This window comes from Puma concolor, chromosome C1 (genome assembly GCF_028749965.1).
Source record: "Puma concolor isolate L17-30 chromosome C1, mPumCon1.1.hap2, whole genome shotgun sequence".
Lineage (NCBI taxonomy): Eukaryota > Metazoa > Chordata > Mammalia > Carnivora > Felidae > Puma > Puma concolor.
Genome location: NC_141674.1, coordinates 59,666,636 through 59,692,301, shown reverse-complemented (window position 1 = coordinate 59,692,301; position 25,666 = coordinate 59,666,636). Strand labels below are relative to the sequence as shown.

Genomic DNA, 25,666 nt, shown 5'->3' with positions numbered 1-25,666 from the left:
GGGATTTAATCCTCATGGCAAGTTTTGTCACCTATTTTTGGAGTCTCCATTTTGTTCCATCGTCTATCACAATGCTAATTCCACACTGTCTTTGCTGTAGCTTTATGATAGTAAGTCTTTTTTTTTTTTAATTTTTTTATTCTTTATTTTTTGAGAGAGAGACAGCAAGACAGAGTGGGAGTGGGGGAGGAACAGTAAGAGAAGGAAACACAGAATCTGAAGTGAGATCCAAGCTCTGAGCTATCAGCACAGAGCCCAATGCGGGGCTTGAACTAACAAACCACAAGATCATGACCTGAGCCAAAGTCGGACATTTAACCGACTGAGCCACCCAGGTGCCCTTATGATAGTACGTCTTAAAGTCAGATAGTGTAAGTCTTCCAACATTCATTATTTTTTTCAAACCATGCCTGAACTTGGCAATTTTAAACAACTACAATTAAATATTTTACTCATGATACTGTTATTTGAACACAATATTTGGAGTTTTATAAAGATGACTGAAAGAGTTAAGAGCCTAGAAGAGTTAGGGTGCTTCTTAGGCTCCCTTTTTGCTTCTGTTGTCTCAAAACTTCTCCATTTGGGGTCCATGTGTAGGGTCTACATTTGTTCTATCCACCATGGTGGCCCCAAAGCAGTCAGTCTAATTATATGGCAACTTGGACCTGGAAAAGCAAGTGTTCTTAGACAACAGGGCAGAAAACAAATGGTACTTTATGATCCAGTCTCAGAAGTCACATAGCATTACTTCCTCCCCAAATCTATTATTTGAGGTGGCCAGAAACTTACTTACTCAAATTAATTGTGAAGGTACTACTAAGACCTCATTCATGATGGAAGAAAAAGAATTGGGGCCATATTATAAAACTGCCATATAAGTCAATTAACAAAAAGGCAGGTGAGTAGGTGGAAAAAGAAAGTGGGGACTGGACATGTAGAACTCTGCCCCATGACAGATCCCATCCCTGGCAACCACAACAAAAAAGTCATTAAATTCTCAGTACATTACTCATAGTAGATGCCCAGCAAATATTAACCTTTGCTGTAGGTATCCTTTTGTTAGACATGTTTCCAATAAGGAAAGAGAACCACAATGTCCATTTTTTAATCCTTCTCCAACTACTTTCTAGCTCAGTTTCTAGAAGATGTGTGACTTAGAGAAGGGAGCACTATTTTCTGCCAAGGCTTAACACAATTCCTTGGTAAGCTTGTTGGACCACATGGAAATCTCTGGGGCCTATGTGAAAGTACATGCATAAAAAGTCTGAAATGAAATATATGAAATTATTAATAGTGATTTTCTCTGAATTGTGAGACTGTATTACAATGAATGACTCAAAGCATTGACAGCCATTTGTTTATAACTTACCAAAGGAGGATTTTAGAAGCTTCAGCTTCCTAAGTGATTTTGAGTTTTTCCCCTCAAAAAATATATTTTTCTACATTTTTTTCCAATAGATGTGTACTACCTTCATAATCAGAAAAAAATATTTTATTCAAAGAACAACGACACCAAAGCACTTCTGAGAAGGAATTATTTTTCTGATTGCACTGAAATGACACATCTCCTCTACACGTACAAAAAACCAGCATAGCAGCCTTTAGATATAAAAATATGCTAACACATTTGTAAAAATTTCAGCCTAACAAGGAAGACTCATATTGAGCTGGAACAGGCTTACCTCCTGAAATCAGGAGCCAGGTGTTACATTATAACTCTATGAGTCCAAGGGTAGACATTGGACTTTCCTGTGTTTCAAAAACACTAAAACATGCTTTTAGCTATGGGAAATATTTGCTAAGAAGGCAGCTGGGTTCTGGTATGGCACAGCTGGGCTGTTGCCTCTGGTTTATGTGGAGAATAATTCAGCACTGAGGATGAGGCAAGAAAAGTTCACCCAGGCCATTCCAGAGGGCACTTGCTGGCACATTTTCAAACAGAACAGTGGAGCTGGCCACCAGGATTATGGGAATAGTGACTATACTGAAAGAAGTAACCTACTTTCCTTAAAATTCCTGGAAAGGGTATCATTCGCTCTCTGGGTTGGAATTTTTTAAAGTCCTTAAAGTATACTGCCAAATTGTTTCCAAGTAAAAGCTAATTACTTATTCTTAATAGAAGGTTACCATCTCTGCAGGTTTAAAGATTTGGACTTGGCTCCTTAAGAATTCTGCTTCTCTAGGTATGGACCCCTACATTTGTGTGCTCTGAGAAATTTCAGTTGTGATGTTCTCCCTATGTGTTTTGTAACCGTCCTCTACTGGGGGAAGGGTGAATTAAGCAGGCATTGTAGATTCCCTGTGATATACAACACTGCTGTAAGTGCGCTCCAGCCTTCCCGCTGCTGCTGCCTGAGGGGGTAGCTGCTATTATGGTCCTGATTTTAAGCAGTATTTTATATCTTTGAACCATCCAAGTAAGTGAAGCTGAAGCTCGCCTGAGGTACAGCAGGGATTTGAACTCTGGTGTATAAACACTCATGTGTGGAGGCCAGCTATTGATCCTGTAGCCAAAATGAAGCAAAAATAAAACCTTTACAGTCCAAAATATTGAAACTCTTGTATAACAATGTGGTATTATTTGCCTTCACAATGTTTATATAGCAGGTGAGAAAGTGGCCATCAATCCAAAATTTAAAAATTGTTAAATAAATATTAAGCTACTAAAACCTAACCTTTCTAAATCAGTACCTTTTATTCTTTTTATCACATTTTAATCCTCATGTGTGCTAAGCCTTCGTAATATAACCTATATGCACGTAAGAAATATATATTTGTTTTGCCATGGGAAACCTATTTAGCAAATACACCATTCTTCAATGAGAAAATCCATCTTAAATTTAGAGATTACTTGCTTCTTTCTCTCATCCCTCTGATGCACACCCATGCATTTGGCAGTCAAAGTAAGATGGAGAAAATGAGAAGAGAAAGAGAAGCTATTTCCACTTCGATTTTTCAATAACTCCATGTCCTATGAGGTTTGTTCCTCTCACATGTTCATTTTCTTCTCTCCATTGTGGATTGTCTTGCTCACTGCTTTGCAGAACCAATTCTGGATTTTCCCAAAAGAAAATTACACAGTGTGGAAGAGTTTCCCATAGCATCTTTCTACCTTTGCTATGGTGCCCTCACTACACCCACCTTGCTGCTGTCAGGAAGTTTGAAAATAAATGCAAGCTATTAAGGAATCATCTCTTCTTGGGGTAGTTACATTTTAATTTTAGGCCCTTGAAGGCAAATAACTACTCTGAGGATCTGGAGGAAGGCCTATCTAATTACAATGGAGACTTTAAATGTAGGTGAGAATAGTTCATGGAGAGATCTGTTTTCCCATAAAGCCGATAGATTTTGGAACTCACTCTACACCTTTTGGTCTAGAATCTCCTGAACTAGCTCTCACCACCCCAAGATTGTAAAACACTCATCAGATTATCTTAATGATTAACTGGGTGCAGGAAACTAATGTTTTTAACCCACAAAGTCCACTCAAATGCCATCTGTTTCATAAAGCCTTGTCTAATATCAGTACCCCCTCCAATTCTGACTCCATAGGTAGAGTTAGATTTACTACTCAGGGTTCCCAAAACAACTTATATTACAAAATCCACTTTGTAGGATTTATGACTCCATATTACAGTTAATAGTGTTAGGTTTTTCTAACTCTTTAGACATAGACTTAAGATTAGTCTCCCTAATCAAGTTGGTGCTCAGTAAATGTGGAATGGATGGATGGATGAATGGCTTAACATAGGTCTCTGCCAATTTTACTATTTTATATAGTGACCTCCTGAAGGGCAAAGCCAGTTGAGAAAAACGTGGACATAGGTTTTCTAGAAAAGGAAAAACACTAAGCTAAGCAAAATGATTCAAAGTTGGAACCAAATTCTGAAAGATACATCTTTTCTCAGATATATTCTTTGCCCCCCAAAGTAGTACTGGCATATTCCATCCGTAGGTATTCACAAATCTGGCAAGTTTGCATTTACAAGTCACACTTGGGTTATTTTTTCCTCCTATCACTATCTGAGTGATGGAATGAGGGGAGAAGCCATAGAAATCTCTAAAATGTCATAAACTATAAAAAGTCAGCTATAGTCTATGAGCCGGAGAAAACAATGTTGCTAGTTAGATGCAAGCCAGGAAACCATCAGGCACCCACAAGCAAACCAATTTAGAGGAAAAAAATCCTGAAACAATTTCTTCTTCTCTCAGTTTGAGAACAGCACCTTTTCCAGGAGGTTTGTTATGTAACGTAGCTCTGCTTTCACTTTCTGGGGGCTGGCCAAGACTGAAAAGGGAAGTGCCAGCCTAGGGAAAGGAAGACTGTTCTTTTGATGCTGCCAGCCATTACCAGAGATGGGAGTGCAAAAAAGCGCCAATTCTCTGAAGATTTATAGTTATGTCTAGCTTGTTGATTCAAGCGGTTTGGAAAATCTTCAGAGATATAGCTTATTCGAACTAACTTAGACTCCGAATCTATGGAGAAGGGAAAAAAAGGCAGAAATAATATGTATACACTCTTAGGGTCAAATCCTTTTGACCCCAAATTTACATAGCTTTTTAAGTAAAACAAAAAAACAAACAAACAAAAAAAAAAACAACTCTAATCAACATATACAGTACTAAGATGTGACAGCCTATTCTGTTGGGTATAAATGTATATGATTATTGCCATATCATACACATTTTGCCTGGCATAAACTATGGTAGGCAGTGACATAGGAAAATACTGTGTTTTTAAAAGAATATTGAATCCCCCGAATTGGAGAATCCTTGAAAAAAGTCACAGAGGACTCTTGACACTATAATTATATTTTCACTATATTCTTACATATTGATATTGCATCATTCTCGCAGTGGTATAAAATTCTATGGGAAATATTCATTACAAAGTCAAAGAAATATTAGCTCAACCATAAAAGAACAAGAAAACAAATATTTGTTGAATATTTTCCATGTGTCAGGACCTTTTCTAGGTGTTGGTGATAGGCTGTTGCATAAACTAGATTCCTACCCAAGGTCTTTACTTCTGTTCTATGAGAAGAAGAGGTAATTAACAATGAAGTAAATATCAATGATACTGACAGATATAAGAGATGGTATAACAAAGAAACTATAAGAGGAGTGAGGAAGGACAGAGGGTTGTGGGTACAAGCTGTTATTTCAATAAGACACATGCCCAGAAAAATCTATCTGGCTTTGAGATGATCAAAGCCATCAGTGATACAATGGTTTAAGGTAAAATTCTAACCCTTTAACATTCACTTGAAATTTTCACTCAGTGTTTCTTCTTTGTAGGAAGTTTTGTGGGTGGAAGAAGTCACTGTGAAGAAAGTTAAGTCAAGCAAGACACCAGAGACATAGAATAACTTTTATTTTTATTTATTGTTTGGCCTAGTGAACATATTTGTAGAACAGATCTGGTGACCGTGTGCATAATCCAAATAGATATATGGAAGCTTTTAAATGATTTTAGGAATAGCTTCAGAGAATGATGTGAAGAGTGCACTTGCCTATAAAACACTGCTGTGATTTTTACACCCTGAGGAAACAAGTGGGTTTATGCCAAGAATATTGTGGTTATGGTAAATATTGTGGTTATGGTAAATACCGAACTGATGTTTCCTTCAATAATCTGTGAATGTTTGGGGCCAGATTAAGTACGTACTTCATCCATTTTTTTTTTAATCCCTGTAAATTCAAAGAAGACTTCCACATGGATTTGTATGTGCTGTGGTCTTTAATTGACTCTCACAACTTAAGAACTTGATGGGCCATTTAATTGATTCTAGTGAGCCAACACAACTTTCCCAATCCAAATAGTCACTGTCTTGCACTTACAGTTAAGATAATCATCAAATATATCATCTAAGGTTTTCAGTGTTATGTGTGACCCAGCCTCACATCTCATGGAACTTGGTATGGGTGTGAACGATGTTGTGTTTATTACTTCTCAAAGTCATCTGCGCATTTAATATGATAAAACACTGGGCTCATATGATTCAAATGATTCATATGAATCATAGTCTCATAGTCATCCTTATGTTGACTTCTCAAATTTTTATTGGTTATGTTCCAGACTACAAGATGGATTCTTAGAAGAAATTGAAGTTAACTCTGTGAAGGCTGCTCATTAAACAAACAAGTGAAAGACTTATTTTATTTATATGTAGATAAAAATGGGTGCACTTTAAAAACAAAAAACAGATGAAGCCACTCACAAACTCAGTTGCACATGATGGTGCAAATGGTGCAGGATAATCCCAAATGGCTGGCCCTGTAGAAATCATTAGTTTTTGGTTTGGATATATATTCTACAATTTTCCTTACTGATACCGCTCCATACCCTGCTTGAGGACACTGTGATAGATGGCTGAACTGAGAGAAGGCAGTCGGGGCAGGTCAGACTGCACATTTTTTAGTGAAAGTGAAACTAAACAGAAGTTTAAATTACCTTTAGTAAATTGAAATCAAGAGATTCACCTAAATATGCATTATCCCCTCACCATGGTGAGGCGAATAGGAATTGAGGACGCAGTACTAGGTAGTAGTTGAATTTGAGGCCTGCAAGTAATTAAAGGCAAAGCAGATGATCAATTTGAGGATCCAAGAGTTACTCCCTTAAATGTATATGGGAATTTCAAAAAACACTCCATCCTAACACAATCTTCCAACCTCTGTTGTTTAGAAAGTTTCCAATGTTCTTCAATTCTGTAACTGGTGACATAGAACAATTAATTATGAACACAGTTGCAAAGTCATAAGAATCCCCAATAAGGGTCCACTTAGGAGAGAGATATTCTGTGATTCAGTATGAAATCTGTAACTTCATTGTTTTTACTTATGGTATCGTGATGATGATAACAGTGATGATAATGTTATAATAATTTCTTCCTATGAATTAAACAAGTTTACATTTAGATGACTAATTTATTCCTTTATTATTCTGCTCTAGGTCATAAACATGTGCACAGCAACTCAAAATGTTACTAAAATCTGTACTTACTTAGTGATTTAAAAATTGTTGAATTGATTGAACACTTATGCACCTTTACAGACAAATGATTTTTCAGCTCAATTTCTAAATGAAAAGAGTTTGAGAGAGTTTAAGATAAGGCATATGGAAAAGGAACATACACCTAGAATAATAAGATATTTTAACTCTCTTCATTGTTCTGTTTTTCTATGCAAGTGCATAGTATATTGGAAATACTATAGACATGCTGCTTTGTCACTCACAGAGCTCAACAGAGTCCTCCCGACCTGTGTGCATGCATGATTTATACACAAACTATAACCCAGGGACACCCATCAGAACTGAATGATCTTAAGATGCCTGAGGCATTACCATTCTTCCCTGCTCTTGTTACCCAAAGTAAAAGCATCTTTTTTTCTCTTCTGTTTTCTCCTAGCATGATGCTGCCTCAGATCATCCCAAGTCCTTTCCCAGTACCATTCCTTATTCTAGATGCAGAGCTAACAATACCTCTATTTCTGTCGTCCTACATTGAGGCCATTAATAGTTTTTCTCTATTATAAATAGTACCACACTGAATAACTTTGTGCATAAACTATCCTACATGGTTCTCTTTAAAGGAAACCAACATAAAACTAATGTCTGCTGATTTGGTCGCACAAGGCATACCTATTAGACATGTGTTACTCATGTAAAATGGGAATGGAAAATATTTGTCTTCTCTTCATTACTTACCTAATTGCCTCCTTCTTTTAATTTTAAGTTCCTTGAGGGCAAGGATTATGCCTTGAAAATTTTGCATTTCCTGTGAGTCCAGAATTATTCCCTCCACAATACTCAGCAAAAGTTTGCAGTCTTGAACTGAATATAAAATGGCTTTGAACAGTCAGCAAAGCAACACCTGTTTTTGCCTCCACGAGCTACAGTGCATGTGAAGGATTTCATTGGCCCTCTTCACACACAGCATCTGCTGCCAACAGGTGATGCATTCTAGGGAGAAGAGCCTTGCCAGAGGGATTTTCCTTTGCTAACATCCTCTTTCCAGATGTTTCTTCCCTGTAACATATCCTGACTTATGAGGCCCCGGGAGGCAATTGCCATCACTGAGATGACATGTCACACCTGGAATTCAACACTCATCCCCACCACACAATTTCCCAAAGTTAAATGTCAAATCTAAGTTTATTGCTAAGGGACTTAGTTGTTTCTCTGTGAAGCCAAATAGTGTGCTTAATATTAGTTTATCACTCATGTTTACCACTTTAAATATAGGTAGACATGTAAAGAGTAAACTAACTCTTAAGATCAGAAAGAATTGACAAAATAATATACAGGATAGAATTCATGGTCTTGTGGCATTCCATCATTTTTCTTAAATATACATACCTTTGCCCAAAATTGAGTCAGTTATATGCTTGGAATGCGTCGATAAACTTGACTGATCTCTATGTACTGTCTCCTGTATGAAGGAGGAAAGTACTATATAACTTTTGTTTAAATAGTGGCCATTAGCGTGTATGTAATTGTGTGTGTATTTATATATGTACATATGTACACACGTATTTCATAGTTTACTATTTCAAACCTGCACCTACATCCGTATATCCAGATGATGGTTTTGTTTAATTTAAGTTGATTCTTATTAGTTCTCCTATTCACCAATGAGTCATGCACACTTTTTTCTACTTTCCTCCAAGGGTATCTTAATGTCTTTTATTTCTGTTCTGTTTCAGTTAAGCTAAAAAGAGTCTTCGGTTTGGAATGATTCTTTTTTTTTTTATTTTTATTTTTGCCTGGGAAAACTCACTGAAGAGTTTAATGATAATTTGTTTTAAATGCCAATTAAAGAATGTCATTTAGAAACAGTTACAATGGTATATTAGTTAGGAATAAGCTTTTTCCTAAATCTTAGCTACAGTTATATATAATCAAATACTTTATATTTATAATCAAATCATTCTAGGGGTTTTTTGGTAATGGAATATTGGTTTTATTAAAAAAAATCTAAGATGATATTCAAAGTATAGATAATTTAATTTATCCCTGTGACAAATTTTAATTACCTTTTTAAAAATAGCTGTGAAAACATATCTTTTGCATAAAGAAAGCCTAAGAATGGAACAATTAAAAGAATTCCAGTAAAAGGCTTATTTGTCTAAAAATTATGAAGACATCTAATTGCCAATTTTTGGTTTTTACCTGGAACTTCAACATACTATAATTTGTGTAGAGTAAACTAAAACTTATGGCACAAGCTGGTCTTACACACTGCCAAAGTGATGAGTTGGTGAAAGCACAGGAAAAGGGCAGTACTGAAATGAAATTCAAAAGCCACATATGTGTCCTAGGGCATTTAATAATGATAGCTAATACTGATGCCAGGTGCTTTACTAAGTTCTTTAAAATACAGTGGTTTATTTAATCCTCACAGCAGCTATATGGGTTTCATCTTTCACATGAAGACACGGAGGCTGAGATACAGACGTAAACTGCCCTGGATAACACAGCTGGTAGAGAACCCAGGATTCGTATCCATGGCATTTGAGGATGAAGTGAGAGACCGTCTGATATTTGAAAGGATATGGACAGTTTAATTGGAAGTTCATTTAGGGATTTTCCTATCCAGCATTCCCAAAGTATATTCCATGGTCACCGGTTTTTTCAAATGCTCTTGGATAAAAGCATACATAGTCTAGTACATGAGGGAAAAAAAAAAAAAAGAACATACAAAGAAATACAATCCCCTTCATTCTTGGAGATTTACAGTAAGCATAACAAAGGTTCTAAGAAATCCCAGGGTGAAGAGATCTGTTTTAACCAGCAGTTTCCAGCCTTCCCTGACAAGAAGACACTTTTCAAGCCCTTAGAAATGGAGCCCCTTCAAATATAAATGGTTAGTAAGTCCACCCCTACTAATTGGCAGATTGAAAATTGAGGTCCCAAATGCTTTTGTAACCCTGAAATCTTTTTTAAATGTTTATTTATTTTGAGAGAAAGAGTGCAGGTGGGCACTCACTTGCTCACAAGCAGGGCAGGGGCAGAGAGAGAGAGAGACAGAGAGAGAGAACATCCCAAGTTCCACACTGACAACGCAGGACTCAGTCCCACGAACCATGAGATCATGACCTGAGTCAGATCTGACAAGAGTCAGATGCTCAACCGACTGAGCCACCCAAGCACCCCTTACCTCCTAATCCTATATATGTTTTACCTCACTTAGCTTTTAAAAGAGCAACTGTTCTGCTATTTTAAGTTTCTTCCAAATTTCCATTCTTATTAAATCATCTCATCAAGAAAGCCATCATTATAGTGGAGATACATAGGTGGAACAGCTAGATTGGCTATATTGCAGTGTCTAATACAAGTATGGACAATAAAATTTTAATTGAAGTAAAATTCAAAAATTCAAACTTTTTTGTTATTAATTCATTTATGCTGAAGTATTCAATATCTAAAAATTGGCGAACAAATAAAACCAGCCAACATACAGAAAACTCTAGGAGAGTCCTAACAATCCAGAGAATCTCTATTTTGAGTGGTGAACATGGGCTGTAGGTATAATATCGTGGAGTTGATCATGTTTAGTTCAATAGAATTTTACTGTATTTTGCTGACCACTGAATGTTTTGTCATTTCAGTTCCTCCGAAGATATATGACATCTCAAGCGATATGACCATCAATGAAGGAACCAATGTCACCCTTACTTGTTTGGCCACTGGGAAACCAGAGCCTTCCATTTCTTGGCGGCACATCTCACCATCAGGTAAAGCAGAAATATATCAGTGTTGTTTGAACCATTGCTCATTATTATTCTGTAACCTCGATGTTCAGAACCTAAGAGTCAACTTATATTTTTTACATATTTTTTGTGAGATAAACAGGATACGTATTTTTATACTGAATCTTTATGCCTAAAGGCACTGTAGTTCACAGAAGTTAAATGAACGGTTTCTGTCAGAGCCCAGATTAGAATCTATGTCTCTTGGTTCTTAGTCAAGGTTATTTTCATTTTAGTGTACTGGATAATCACAAATCAATAGACATAAAGCTCAAATGGAAATATCACAAGAGAAATATCTTCATTTAAATGTGTAAGGCTTTTATTCAGTCGTCATTCACATGTTAATAGGCCAGCGTGAACTGCTAAGGTAATCAAGAGAGAATGAAATTATACAAATTATGAGGTTGCTGGGTCTAATTTCAAAATGCAGCTCAGAATCAAGGATTTGGCATTTAGAATTAAATTTTAACTGATGAGGAATCTGAAAACCCAAGACTTTAAGTAACTTGTACAAGACCACAGAGGTAGGTGAAATTAAGGGACGTAACATTTTGTATGGGTTTCGGGTGCTTCTGCTACAGTGCACGTTCTCCTAAAGACATTAAGTCAACTTTAGGAAGTTGGGTATAATCATCATCAAAACAAGGCTGTTTTCACAGCCACTCTTCACAGCATTACCAATTTGTGTAAAGATTAAATATTTGAACTATATAGCTTTGAGTTGTACCCTGGAAATAACAGTGGTACTTTTAATGGATAGGATCCCACCACATACTCGATAAGTGAAATCTGATTTTATTTGTCTTATAGTTTTGGTGGAAATAGCTCTAACAAGGCTAGTGTGATGAAACTGCTTTTAAAGAAATCAGAAAATCACCCTTCATGTAGGTGTAGAAAGAGTACAATGGCCACATCCATTTTATCTGCTAATGCTGTCCTTAGTATCACTTGTCCTTAAGTGTCTTTGAGTTTCCTCATTTATGCAGTCGGTCTAATGAGACTTACATCATATGCTAAGTATTAGCATGAATGTGAGAAAAAAATCAATAGAACAGCAGTATATACTTATATAATATGCATTATGGCCCCTATATTATTTCTGAAGCAGGAGTGTGCTCTTGACTGCCAATACTTCACTCCTTAGAGCAGCTACAGAATCATAAAACTGGTATATGAGCACTGAATTAGTGGCAGGACTCTCTATGGGGTCTAAGTGAGACAAACCGAGGGCAAGCAGTTAGGATACAAATACTTTTATCTCAAGGTTCTCATCCACATCAGTTCAGCCAATTGTATTGCAAATCTCATAGCCTCAGTTTCCTTCAGCTAGTTTTCTACTTTCCAAAAATCAAATGATAAAAATGCCTAACTATTGTGAGACTTAAAAAAGATAATAAGCATAAATGTGCTTTAAAAAGTATAAGGTGATACGCAAATGTATGGCTGATTCTTAATCATCTTTCCGGGGATTTAAATCTGATATGGCAATATAATTTTTGTAAGAATGAAGCACATAATCTTCATCTTCATATAATTTAAGATTAATATTTTGGACTGAACTCTCCTGCTTTGCAGTGCTTGTTATTATGCATATTCTTCTTTTTAAGTGCTTAGATACATTTTGGTTTAATTAAATAGCGTGAATGTTGGTTAGTGAAGTTATTAGAATAATGATAATGGATAACATCATGAAGCTGAAAGAAGACAGATTGGGTTTATAAGTTAAACTGCGCATGGATTTATTTTTCTGATCCTGCCATACAGAGCAAATGGGTAAAATTAGCATAAATATTAACTATTCTCCAGTGAATAGCTAGACATGGCCGATATATTTATAAATGCTTCCAATAATTTCAAATTATAATTTATTAATGATCTGTATTCAAATGCACAGCACTGTAGAGTTTCTGCTTTAAGTAACATGTCTTATAATTCTATTAAATTTCTCCAAACTTACATACTTATATTTAAAGCAAAATCATAAACTCCATTGATCTGTCTATATTTTACCTAGCGAATATCAACATTTTGTATGCTCTCTTCTTTTGCGATATCACAAAAGAAAATGTATCTAAAAATAGTGGTCGCCACAGGAACAGATAACAGATACAGATACACTCCCTGTCTGTACTAGAAATAATGGCTGGTTTTTGCACATGTGTAATTTGTTTAGATTTTTTTTTAACCAGTACTTTTGTTAATTCTTGCTGATTTGTTCATGGTCTATATCAGTTTTACAAATCAACTAAAAAAGTGGTCACAGGATGATAGCTCCACAGAGCTTCTCCCTAATCCCCACCACCACCCCCCACAAAAATTAGGTTGTGGGTTCAAGCATATCACACACATTGCCTTAACTAACTGGAGGTGTCATCCTACTTGTTACTTCAAACAACACATTGTACCTTTCACAAAAACATCGTTCTTGAGAAGTTTCTGTATATATGAGCTTCCTTAGAGTTTATGTATGTTGATGATTTCTTTCTTTCTATATTTTCTATTCTATATCTAAAAATTAATTTCAAATTCATGTAAAAATTGTTACAGAAATAATACAAACTATGCCCTACATCCTTTACTTGATTTCATCCATCATTTTTCCCATTTGCTTCAACATTTGCTGTGTGTAGAGTATATGAAAATTTATATATTTTTTCATTGAACCATTTGAAAACAATCTGCATACATCATGGCCTTTTCTTCCTAGTTATGTTAGTGTGTGTTTCTGAAGACTAAGGGCATTCTTTTATGTAACCGTGATGCTGTTTTCAACTTACGTGCATTTAACATTGGTATCATACTTTTGTCCCATTGTTATTCATATTCCAATTTTGTCAATTGATGGAATAACGTTGGGTATAGATTTTTTTTCCCTCTAAGTACGAAATCCAAGTATCTTATTTTGTTGTCACATCCCTTCAGTCCTCTTTATTCTGGGGTCTAATTCCTAATGGCATTACCAAACACTGACATTTTTCAGCACTGAATGTGCCATCCCCTTCTTTTTTAACAGGATGTGTTCTCATTTGGGGTTTGACTCCTGCTTCCTCGTGATTAGGTTCTAGTCATGCCCATCTGGGACGAAACAAGTGAAGTTGTGGCCTTCTCAGGGAATGATATCCACAGGCGCAGGATATCCATCTGTCCCTCATTTGTGATGTAATTTTGATTACCTAATCAAGGTGTCTGATTTCTGCATTGCATAGTTCTCTCTCTCTCTCTCTCTCTCTCTCTCTTCCTTTCGCCATGCTACCACTAAGCAGTATTGGAGAGATTTTAAACCCTTAAAATGCAAATGTCTGTTGCTTGTTAACCTTCCCCTTAGATTTTGCATTACCAGTGATTCTTTTGTGAACTAATCTTTACTCTGATGATTACAAAATGATGATTTTTCTAGGTTGAGCAATCCTACTTTTACCAGTCAGCGCTTGGCATTCCACTGCAATCATTAACCTGACTTCCCCTATTTCTTACTTATTTATTACTTTATCTATTTATAATGGTGGAGGCTCAAGGATTCCCAACTTTTTTAAACTTTTTATATTTCATTACTGTCTTTGGTTATTTTGATTCTCCAATTGTCCCTTATTTGGTGAGTAGAAGTCACTTCGTTCTGATTCCCATGTCCTTTTGATGTGTTACCATCATTTTTTTTTTTCAACACTTTGATGCTTTCTGGCATGGCAAAATATGCCAGGTTCATCTTGTATTTTAATTGCCCTATCTGTGGAATCAGAGATTTTACATTACTTCAGATAGTTGGATACAGTATACTTGGGGTTATAATAAGTATACATTGGCTTCAAATATATAACCCTGTTCACCTGTTTTACAGTAAAATTATCAGAAACTCAGACATCTAGACTATTTTCTATGATACTCTATTAACCAAAAGAACTTAAATAACTTTAGTGCAAAAAATTAACCATATTTTGTTTGGTTTTATCTAACAATCCTGGGATAGGGCCTGGAACGTAGTGTGCATACAAAAGGTGATTACAGAATGAATGGTAAAAAGTATTTATGTCAAGCAGAACATAAGGAGGCAATTAACTGTTCGATCATGAGAAACTTAGATAGAAACTTCATGCATCTTTATTTACAAGTGATACTACTGCTTTAATCTATGACTAACTTCTTACATACTTAGACATTTTCAAGGATTTCTCAAAATTTGTAATCTAAGGTAATTCAATTTCATGTAATTTAAAGGTAAGGTAAGGTAATTTAATATAATCCCTAAGGGAATTCTAATAATGAAGTTTCCTACCCACAATTTCTTAGGCATCAGACGGTGCTAGTATAGTACAGTGGTTAAGATCATGAACTTTACATCAGTCAGAACTGGGTTTGAGACCCAGATCTTCATCTTACACACTGTAAAATCTTTGACAAAACTGTTAACTCCTTTAAACTTTACACATAACATGGTGGTACTAATTGTGCCAGAATTGTTATGAGTATTAAATGGAATAGTATAGAGCATTGAACAGAGTCGGTGACTTACAGTAAATATCATGTAGTATTAGTGGTTAATTTACTACTGAAATGTGTTTAAACTTTTGATCAAATGGAATCTCCAACCCTGTTTCTAAAATTGAGGGGCTTACTTACAACTCTTGAATGCACTTCACATAGCTGCTCTCAAATGAGGGTATCATAAAGCTAAAACTCACTTAAAACTTTTAGAGAACATTGACAAATTTACACAAGTCATCTGATTTTGAATATAAAAGCAAAATAAAATTCTTAATCATACATCATTAGATTAATAAATCTAGATCCACTCAAGAAAAAAAAACATAGGAAAAGTTAAAAGATACATTTTAAAATAATAGATTACAGATATCAAATATGAGGCATTTTGAAAGCCTCTATCAAATCTCCATTTATTATTCATTGCTGCTTATCTTAATCTTTGCTTCCTAGTTTCTTTTTATACTTTGATATCTGGAATCTCCAGAAATGTTCTCACTCTACCCTGTTGGTGTTTATTAGCTGACAAAGATATTCTTTTAGCTCTGGAGCAAAATCCGATCGTAAACACTGGATTGTATGTCTTAAACTCTCTTTTGTCTAATTTCCGTATGCCTAGTGCTGTTTGATGGAATATATCACCCTAATTATCCATAAGAGTTAAGGCTATTGCTGAACTGAAGATAAAGACTGTTTGTTCATGTCGTTTTGTCCTTTTATGTACTGGATTCCATTCATCCTTTCCCATTTGTCGGTTCTTTTTAAGTATATTCATTTATTTTGAAAGATAGCACAAGCACAGGGAGGGGCAGAGAGAGACTGGGAGAGCATCCCCAGCAGACTTTGCACCTCAATGCAGAGCCTGACGCAGGGCTCCAACTGCGAGATCATGACCTGAACCAAAATCAAGGGTAAGATCCTCAATCAACTGAACCACCCAGGTGCCCCTGTCAGTTCCTTATTCCATTAAATATTCTCTCTCTCCCTCCCTCATTAACCTCTTCCCCTCTATTGACTTCATCTTGTCCACAAACTCCAGTTATTCTTTTCTGAAATCAATCGCGTGACACCTTTGCTTGGGCTTATGACTGGTATCTTATTTTGTTGTTGTTTTCTGTTTGTTCCCTCTAGTTTTTCTCTCTGTTTTCTTTTTCCTGCCTTTCTGTGAGTTACTTGGCCATTTTTGAATTCTGCTTTGTTTTATCCATAGGGTTTTTGACTGTGCTTCTTTGCATAAATTTAATAGTATTGTATCATATAAGCATAATTTATCATAGTCTACAGGTATCCATATTTTACTAGTTCCAGTGAAGTATAGAAACCTTACCTACATTTATTCTCCTGCTTTTTTGATATAGTAATCTTAAATATTTCTCTACATACAGTGGTATAGTTTTTGTTTCAACTGCCAAGCATATATTAGAAAACTCAAAAGAAGGGAAGTATTTTGTATTTATCTATTCTGTTATTCTTCCTTTTATTTAGAAAACTTCCTTTAGCCATGCTTTTATGGTAGGTCCACTAAAGATATTCTCTCAGAATAGACTTCATCTGAGAATATCTTGATTTTGCCTTTATTCTTAAAGGATGTTTCTGCTTGGGATAGAATACTGAGTTTAATAAGACATACACTTATTTAACATTCAAGTAGCCTTAAAATAACCTTAAGACAACATTTGGAAATCATGTGGATTGACGTATAGAACTTTTGAAAACTAAAAACGAGTGTTTTCCATGCTTGCTGTAAGTATTGCTATACGTCCCCAGCTATAAAATAAATAGTATAAACTGTCCATTAGGAATATAACAGATATTGCCAAACTAAGGAATATTAAGGATTTTAAGATTGTCAAAAGAGAGCCATTTCAGGATAACAAAGTCAGTATTCATTAGACCATGGGTTAGCAAGCTAAAGCCTGTGGGCCAACTGGCTTTACTTTCTATTTCTGTAGATGAAGTTTGTTGTTGTTGTTGTTGTCGTCATTATTGTTGGAACATAGCCATGCTATCAACTTTACATATAGCCTTTGACTGCTTTCTCAGTACTACAAGGTAGAGTTGAGTAGTTGCAGTAGAAACCATATGGTCCACAAAGCCTAAACAATTTATTGTCTGTTCTTTTTTTATTATTATTATTTTAATGTTCATTTATTTTTGAGAGAGAGAGAGCACGAGCAGGAGAGGGGCAGAGAGAGAGGGAGACACAGAATCCAAAGCAGCCTCCAGGCTCTGAGCTGTCAGCACAGAACCCAATACAGGGCTCTAACTCACAAGCCGTGAGATCATGACCTGAGCTGAAGTCGTACACGTAACCGCCTGAGCCACCCAGGAGCCCCATTGTCTGTTTTTTTAAGAGTTGGCTGACCCCTGCCTTAGATACTTTAAAAGAAGTTTAGGTTTGAAATTTTATTTCCTAGCTGTAAGACATGCAGGTTTAGCACATTAAAACTTCTATAACCTTTAAAGAGAATTAAGACAGAAATGTTAATTATCAGAAAAAATAGAAAGCTATAAAAAATGAAAATTATTAACTAAAAACGATGTGTACCATTCAAATCTATTGTTTAAAATAATTCTGAAAATAATTTGAGTCAATACAGGTACAAACCAGAAGCTATTACTTTCTTTTTTTTTAACACTTTTTTTTTTTAATGTTTATTTATTTTTGAGACAGAGAGAGACAGAGCATGAACGGGGGAGGGTCGGAGAGAGGGAGACACAGAATCTGAAACAGGCTCCAGGCTCTGAGCTGTCAGCACAGAGACCGACGCAGGGCTCGAACTCACGGACCGCGAGATCATGACCTGAGTGAAGTCAGCCGGCTGCTCAACCGACTGAGCTACCCAGGCGCCCGGAGAAGCTATTACTTTCTATTAGTGCTCTTGATTCTATTGTCATTCCCCTTTTGTGAAAGAAAGTCTCTGAAACACTTGAGTGCTGGGCCAACACCAAGGATGGTATGATGAAGAGGCTGTGTGTGTGATCCTCGCAAGCTGGCAGCCTGTCGCCCAAACACTGTAATTCTTTAAGAGTCTTTTTTCAGGTTTGCAATCCTGACACTGCACTTTACTCTTTAATGTTAGGAAGAAAAATTTAGTAAAACCAGCAATTTATGCTGATGACATTTCAACAATATGAGATCTTCAGATTACAAGCTATGGTTCTGGTTCCATTGTAGAGTTGCACTCTATGTGGAGTGTTTGTGAATTTCCATAATGGCTTTACATAATGGATAATTATATAATGAATGAATCTACATAATGATGGCAAGTTAAACTTTTACCATAAGATTGCACACCAATAATTTATATATGCAGTTAAAAGTGCCTCTTTGTTCTGGGAGTTTTCTTTATAATTTTAACTTTCATTTGTCTGTTTCCAGAGTCCTCTCTACTTCTATTTAGTTAGTGGTGGGCTATGAGGAATTGTTTGCATTCAGAACTGTTAATGCCTACTATTTGAATTTAGAAAACAAGAAAGTTTTCATTATTTTAAAACACATATAAGGCTAAACAATGAGTCTGATGATACGATGAATCAATATAAAATATAATCCACTATTCTCAGAGGAAAGTGCTTACCCATATAAAACAGAAAACATGAACCCATCAAAAATTTCAAGCATTTTATAAAGGATCTTTTTTTTTTTTCTTATGGAACTTGATTTTCTGAAGGAGCTGGGCATTAGGAAAAAAAAAAAAAAAAAAAAACAATACACACACACACACACACACACACTCCAGTTTATCTCCCTTGGGTGGGCTGAATTTGGAAATAATGGTTGGTATTAGGTTATTTATGTATATTTTTAAATTTAATTTGTTTTTTAAAAATTTAAGTATAAATTGGGGCACCTGGGTGGCCCAGTTGGTTGAGCATCTCGGCTCAACCAACTGTCATAATCTCATATGACATATGAGATTATGGCTGTCATAATCTCATGGATTGTGGGTTCAAGCCCCACATTGTGTTCTGTGCTGACAGTTCAGAGCCTGGAACCTCCTTTGGATTCAGTGTCTCCTCTCTCTCTGACACTCCCCCTGCTCATGCTGTCTTTCTCTCAAAAATATACAAACATTAAAAAAAGTAAATAATTTAAGTATTATTAACATACAATATTATGTGTTAGTTTCAGATGATGTGCAATATAGTGAATGATTCAACAATTCTATACATGACTCAGTTCTCATGATAAGTGTGCTCTTTAATCCCCTTCAGCTTTTCACCCCTGCCCCCCACGCCTCCCCTCTAGCAATTGCCAGTTTGTTCTATATATCTAAGAGTGTTGATTCTCTGTTTCTCCCCCGCCCCCGCTTTGTTCATTTGTTTCTTCAATTCCACATAGGAATGAAATGATATAATATTTATCTTTCTCTGACTGACTTATTTTACTTAACATTTTACCCTCTATATCCATCCATTTTGTTGGCAAGGTTGCATTCTTTTAGGCTGTTTATGTTTTAGGAATTAGATTTTTCTAGATTATTTTTTCAGAGTGATTTCAATGTCACCTTACATGTATTAGGAAAAGGCATTACATAACTGGTTATATTAAAACAAGTTAAGACTTGTTTGTAATCTTAGAAAATTCAGCTTTTAATTTGGTTGTAAATTTCATGCTAATTCATGCTGAGGTGAGACTCCATGGTTAAAAATTTCACTCATAATATTAAAATAGATCCCATATGGTTCCAGAAGGATCACCAGTAGGTACTGTGAATGTATAAATGAGCCCAGTTTGGGGTGCCTGGGTGGCTTAGTTGGTTGAGTGTCTGACTTTGGCTGAAGTCATGATCTCATGGCTTGTGGGTTCGAGCCCCATATTGGGCTCTGTGCTGACAGCTTAGGGCCTAGAGCCTGCTTCTGATTCTGTGTCTCCTCTCTCTCTGCCTCTCCCCATCTTCCCACCCACCCCCTGCTTGCACTCTGTCTCTCTCAAAAATTAACATAAAAATAATAAAAAATAAATAAAATAAAATGAGCCCAGTTAATACTTTTTTATTATTATTATTTATTTTTGGGACAGAGAGAGACAGAGCATGAACGGGGAGGGGCAGAGAGAGAGGGAGACACAGAATTGGAAACAGGCTCCAGGCTCTGAGCCATCAGCCCAGAGCCTGACGCGGGGCTCGAACTCACGGACCGCGAGATCGTGACCTGGCTGAAGTCGGACGCTTAACCGACTGCGCCACCCAGGCGCCCCGAGCCCAGTTAATACTTATATTAAGTATTAATTATTGAGCACTTAGTATGCCCCAGGCACTGTTCTAACATAGTTTAACATATGCTAACTATTTTACATGCAAAGTATTATAACCTCTTAGATACATTCACGAAGAAAAAAGCATGATGTTCATTTGAACCCAGGTTGTACTGATCATTTAAACCCCAGCAGTCAGTGAAGATACAACTTGGTTTTACTTCTCATAAATGTAAAATCATGTCCATCAAGACTACATTCCTATACAAACAAGCTCTATTGAAACTTAAGTGCTGTTTCTGGCTTATTACTACAATAAGAAAAAGAAAATATGTCAATAATGATTTTTTTTTTTTACAAATCAAGACCCAAAGTGTCATTGACAGTTATAGACATGAGCATATGGTTGGCTTGAAATAAATTATTAGAGGAGTTATGATCTCCTGTGTAAAAGAATACTATACCCATTTTCGTTACTCAAAATCAGTACATTGCTATTGAATTTTAATGGTACTCCACCTTGTTTTAAAATTATACTTTTCTTGATTAACTTGACCATAATTAGGTATAATCATCACTAGTGAAAATTAAAATGATTTTAGTAATCTTGGATTATAGATCAATAAAACTATGATAAACACTTTTTATTCTTTTTATGAGCTATCTCTGTATGACCTATGATTCAGGCAAATACATCTACATAGTAAGTACTCAATAAATATCTATTAAAGGATATAATATTTTAGAATACTGTAAATTCTTCACATGATTAATAAATTCCTATTTGCTGATTAATGTCTTAAAAATTAATATGACTAATAATTATTTTCCTTTATAACCTTTGTGAATAGATCATTTCCCCAAAGAAATTATAGAAAAAGCTAATAACATTTTTATAATTATTAAACTCCTATTAAACAAGGCACTTATAACAGTGCTAGAAAGGACATAGCTAGTACTTGTACCACTTGGTTTTAAATCCCTGTTTTGCCACTTACTACATGTGTTACACTGGGCAAATTTCTTAAGCTCTCTGTATCTCATTTTCTTCATCTGCAAAATGGAGATAATAGTAATAGTAATAATAATAATATCACAGGGCTGTGATCTAAAGGGAATGCTAACAAACAAGAGTTTAAAAGAAAACTCGGGCAAAATTAAGAGCTCCAAATTCTTGGTTACTATTATTAAAATTTCTTTTACAGTTCATCGTCAGGTAAAAGTTGCTTGAAGACAGATGATGAAAGACGGTCATGATAAATAGCAATAAATGCTGTGCTTGTATGTGATAAAAATCAGATAATGATTGCATTTCTAAACTTGTGAGATGCTTTTTTGTATTTAGTTGTCTTGTACAGAAGACAAAAAAGGGATTACTTTACTGAGCAACTACCACAATGACTTCTAACAACAAAGTTTGAATTATTTATTCAGATTCTGATAAATGGTGGGTGGGGAATGAGAGGGGAGGACAGGAAACACTATGTATTAGTGGAGGCATAAATTTGTTTTCTTTAGTTTTATTTTTGCTGTAGGAAAAAAAAATCCATAAAAATAAAGAACAAAAGAAAAGTCTTTCAGACAGCTATAGATTCCTAGGAGACTGCCTTCACAATAAAGGAGCAAGCCTCTCTGAGACTTCTGTATGATTACTAACCTAAACAAAGCCAAGGTCAAGGATACAAAGGATACTGTGACCAGGAGACCAGGAATAATGGTGCTTAGTTTTTCTGTTTGTTATTATTGTTTATAAATCCCCTAGACCTAGTTTACCGTGCAACCCAATTTCAGCCTGTTAAAATTCCCAAAAATTTTATGGAATATTTTTTTTATCAGAAGATGGTACTTTCAGGGGTGCCTGGGTGGCGCAGTCGGTTGGGCGTCCGACTTCAGCCAGGTCACGATCTCGCGGTCTGTGAGTTCGAGCCCCGCGTCGGGCTCTGGGCTGATGGCTCAGAGCCTGGAGCCTGCTTCCGATTCTGTGTCTCCCTCTCTCTCTGCCCCTCCCCCATTCATGCTCTGTCTCTCTCTGTCCCAAATAAGTAAATAAACGTTGAAAAAAAAAATTAAAAAAAAAAGAAGATGGTACTTTCATTCTCTATGAAAATGTTACAAAAGTGACTTTGTCCTAAGGGAAGAAGGTCAGCATTCATGAAATGTCCCCTAGTATAATACATAATGAAAATGTCTTATGAAATGTTGAGAGACTAATTTTGCCAGACAAAAGAGACAAAATGCAATATTTATTGCATATAAGCTTTTTGTGTAAACTTTGCCTAGAGATGGAGACTAAAAACCTAGAATTGTTGTGTATTTTTGTCTAAGGTTGTTTCACTGTGATCTTTAGAAATTTGCAAAGTATATTCTTGCATAAATTTACAGATTAATAATAAGCCATACTAAAGTCTCAAAAACTTGTTTTTAAAATATACAGGATTATGGAATTCATTAAAATAACTTTTTTATTTACGTTTTCTTTTCACCTTCCTTGTTAGCCAATTTTTTAAAATGCTTCCTTTTGCATTAGGTTCGAATTTAATCCAGTACTAGCTGTATTGTTTCTGGACAGTGCTGAAGCTCTGAAGATGTATTATACCCATGCATCATCATAGCATTGTCATTCTGAGGATATATTAGTGTAATACATCTTCAGAGCCCTCAAATGAGAAGCTGTCTGGAAGGAATGGGGTGAGGAGCAAATTCAATTCAATTACAGGACAAAAGAACCAGCTGAAGAGAAGGAGAGAACTCTCAAAGCAAGATTCTCAGTGGAGTTGATTACAACCAGGTATTTCATGGAAGTATACTCCATTTTTCCTTTTGTGACATGACAAGGACTAATTATGGATTTTGAACACACATCTGTAAAGATAAAATGGCTTCTCAACCCTGTGTTTGACTCAGTAGGCACCTGATGGCTTTTGTGAGGCATTTAATTGATTTTTGAGAAAGTCGTATAAACATTCATATTCATTTAACATAGAAGCCTAAAGTATATGATAACTTGCAGATTGGTTTATTAAAATGTGATAGGTGTAAAGGAATGTTTGCCCTTCAAATAAAGTCTTAGTTGGCAATTCTTAAATTTTCAGACATAAGAGACAGCAGCTGGCTGAAAAATGATCAACAGGCAAGAAATGAGAAAACCAACAACTCTTCTTAGCCGTTGACTATTTCTACTAGATTGGGCTGTCTACAGGAGCCTGGGTGACTGTCGGTTAAGTGTTACTTTTGATTTTGGTTCAGGTCATGATCTCAGGGTTCCTGAGATGCAGCTCCACCCCACTGGGCTCTGTGCCCACAGCAAGGAGCCTGCTTGGGATTCTCTCTCTGTCCCTCCTCTGCTCACACACACATACATGCTTTCTCTCTGTCTGAAAAATAAATAAATAAACTTAGATTGGGCTGTCTGGAGTGATCAAGAAGTCTTATTGCTAGGGTAAATTTTTCTTCTATAGCTCTCATATGTTAAAAAGAAAAGAGATTCTTAATTTTGTCATAGTGCAAATACATTCAGTGTTGAGAGCGTTCAATCTGGCTAACATGTTTTGCAAAAATAGATTGCTTAGTAAAAAAAATCCTTAGCTCATTATATAATGGTTATATTATGAATATTTATTTTACATTTATTTTCTTTAAAAATTCTCTATTGAACACTTACATGCCAGACAATTTGCTAAACAGTGAATACACAGATGTAAGAGGCAAAAATACAGCTACTAACTTCAGAGTTTACAATCTTGTTGGAAGACACAGATGAAGAGGGAAATAATTACACGTTAACTAAAGACTGTATAAAGTCATAGACTATGAATAAAACAAGGAGGTATCTTTGAGAAGCTATCTTTTAAGCGAAGCCTTGACTTGAAGCTGAAGGAAGGGAGGCTGCTGTGTGAAGTAATGCTGTGCATTCTGTGTAGAGAGAATAATATCTGCGAATAATTGAAGCAGGAGAGAAGTCGGTGTGTTTTAAAACTGAAGGCAGTGGGCCTGGAACAAGCAGAGAAAAGGGGAAAGAATAGCTTAAGGTGAGGTTGCAAAAGGTTAGCACGTGCTGGTCAGATCAACCAGGGGTTAGAGACCATAGGGAGCAAAATAGGTGTTTGTTGTTTGTTTGTTTGCTTGTTTTCTAAATGCAGAGGGAAGCCATGGAAACATGGGAGTGACATGATTTTATTTTAATGTGCAAAATATGTTTTTGGTACCGTGTAGAGAATGAGTTGCAGGGAGCCTGAAGCAGAAGCCGGGAGACCATTCAGGAGACTAATGTAGTAGTTGCAGTGAGGGATGATGCTGACTTCAACAAGGGTAATGGCAATAGAGGGAGAGAAGTGCCTGAATCCTTTCCCTTTTTACAAGTAAAATCAAAAGACTGAGAGATGGGAGATGGGGAATGCCTTTTAGTTTTATGGTTTCATCAGTTTGGAGAATGGGCATGTTGTTAACTGACGTGAAGCAAACCAGGAGAGAAATATATTTTCAAGAAAGATCGATTTTTCTTTTGGCCATGTTATCAGGTATATTAGACATCCCAATGGAAATATCAGTGAGTAATTGGCTAAATGAGGCTTAATCTCGTGGAAGGAGCCAGGACAAGAAATGAGACCTGGGGTTATGAATGGGAGTCTGTCCTCAGGAGGCAAAGTGGATAGACAAAGAAGGTCCATGACCAATGTGTGAGGATTTAGGAGATGAAAGAACAAAAGAAAAAGCAAGAGTTGCTAGTATGACAGATGAAGACTGAGGAAAGTAAATTGTAAAATTTAAATTAGTTTGAAAGGAAATTCATAGAGGGGAGCCTGGGTGGCTCAGTCAGTTAAGCATCCAACTGTGGCTCAGGTCATGATCTCACAGTTCATGAGTTCAAGCCCCGCATCAGGCTCTGTGCTGTCAGCACAGCCCTATCCCCACACGCACTCTCTGTCTCTCTCTTTGTCTCTCTGTCTCCCAAGATAAATAAATAAACTCTTTAAAAAATAAAGTAAATTCATAGAACAGAAAGATTGTTTTAATAATTAGAAAAAAAGCTTAAAGAGTTGAAGTGTAATAAGAGATAGAATGAGATACATGCAGCAAAGTGTGTATTGTGTTTGGCAAAATAAAGATCAATTTTGACCTTGATAAAAGCTGTTTTAGTGACACGGTTGGAAATGGGAGCCAGACTGGGTGGTTTAAATAGGGAATGCAGGTGAGGGTGGTGAACTAGCAGAGAAATCTTGTCTCTTTCAGAAA

General features: G+C 36.0%; 1 protein-coding gene across 1 annotated transcript in view; it reads left to right on the top strand.

The window, feature by feature from the left end:
• NEGR1 (neuronal growth regulator 1) overlaps positions 1 to 25,666 on the top strand; it is an 862,121-nt gene that overhangs the window by 504,622 nt on the left and 331,833 nt on the right. The window contains exon 3 of the mRNA XM_086717279.1: positions 10,615 to 10,740. Within this exon, the coding sequence (XP_086573405.1) occupies positions 10,615 to 10,740 (126 nt within the window). The remainder of the gene's footprint in view (positions 1 to 10,614; positions 10,741 to 25,666) is intronic.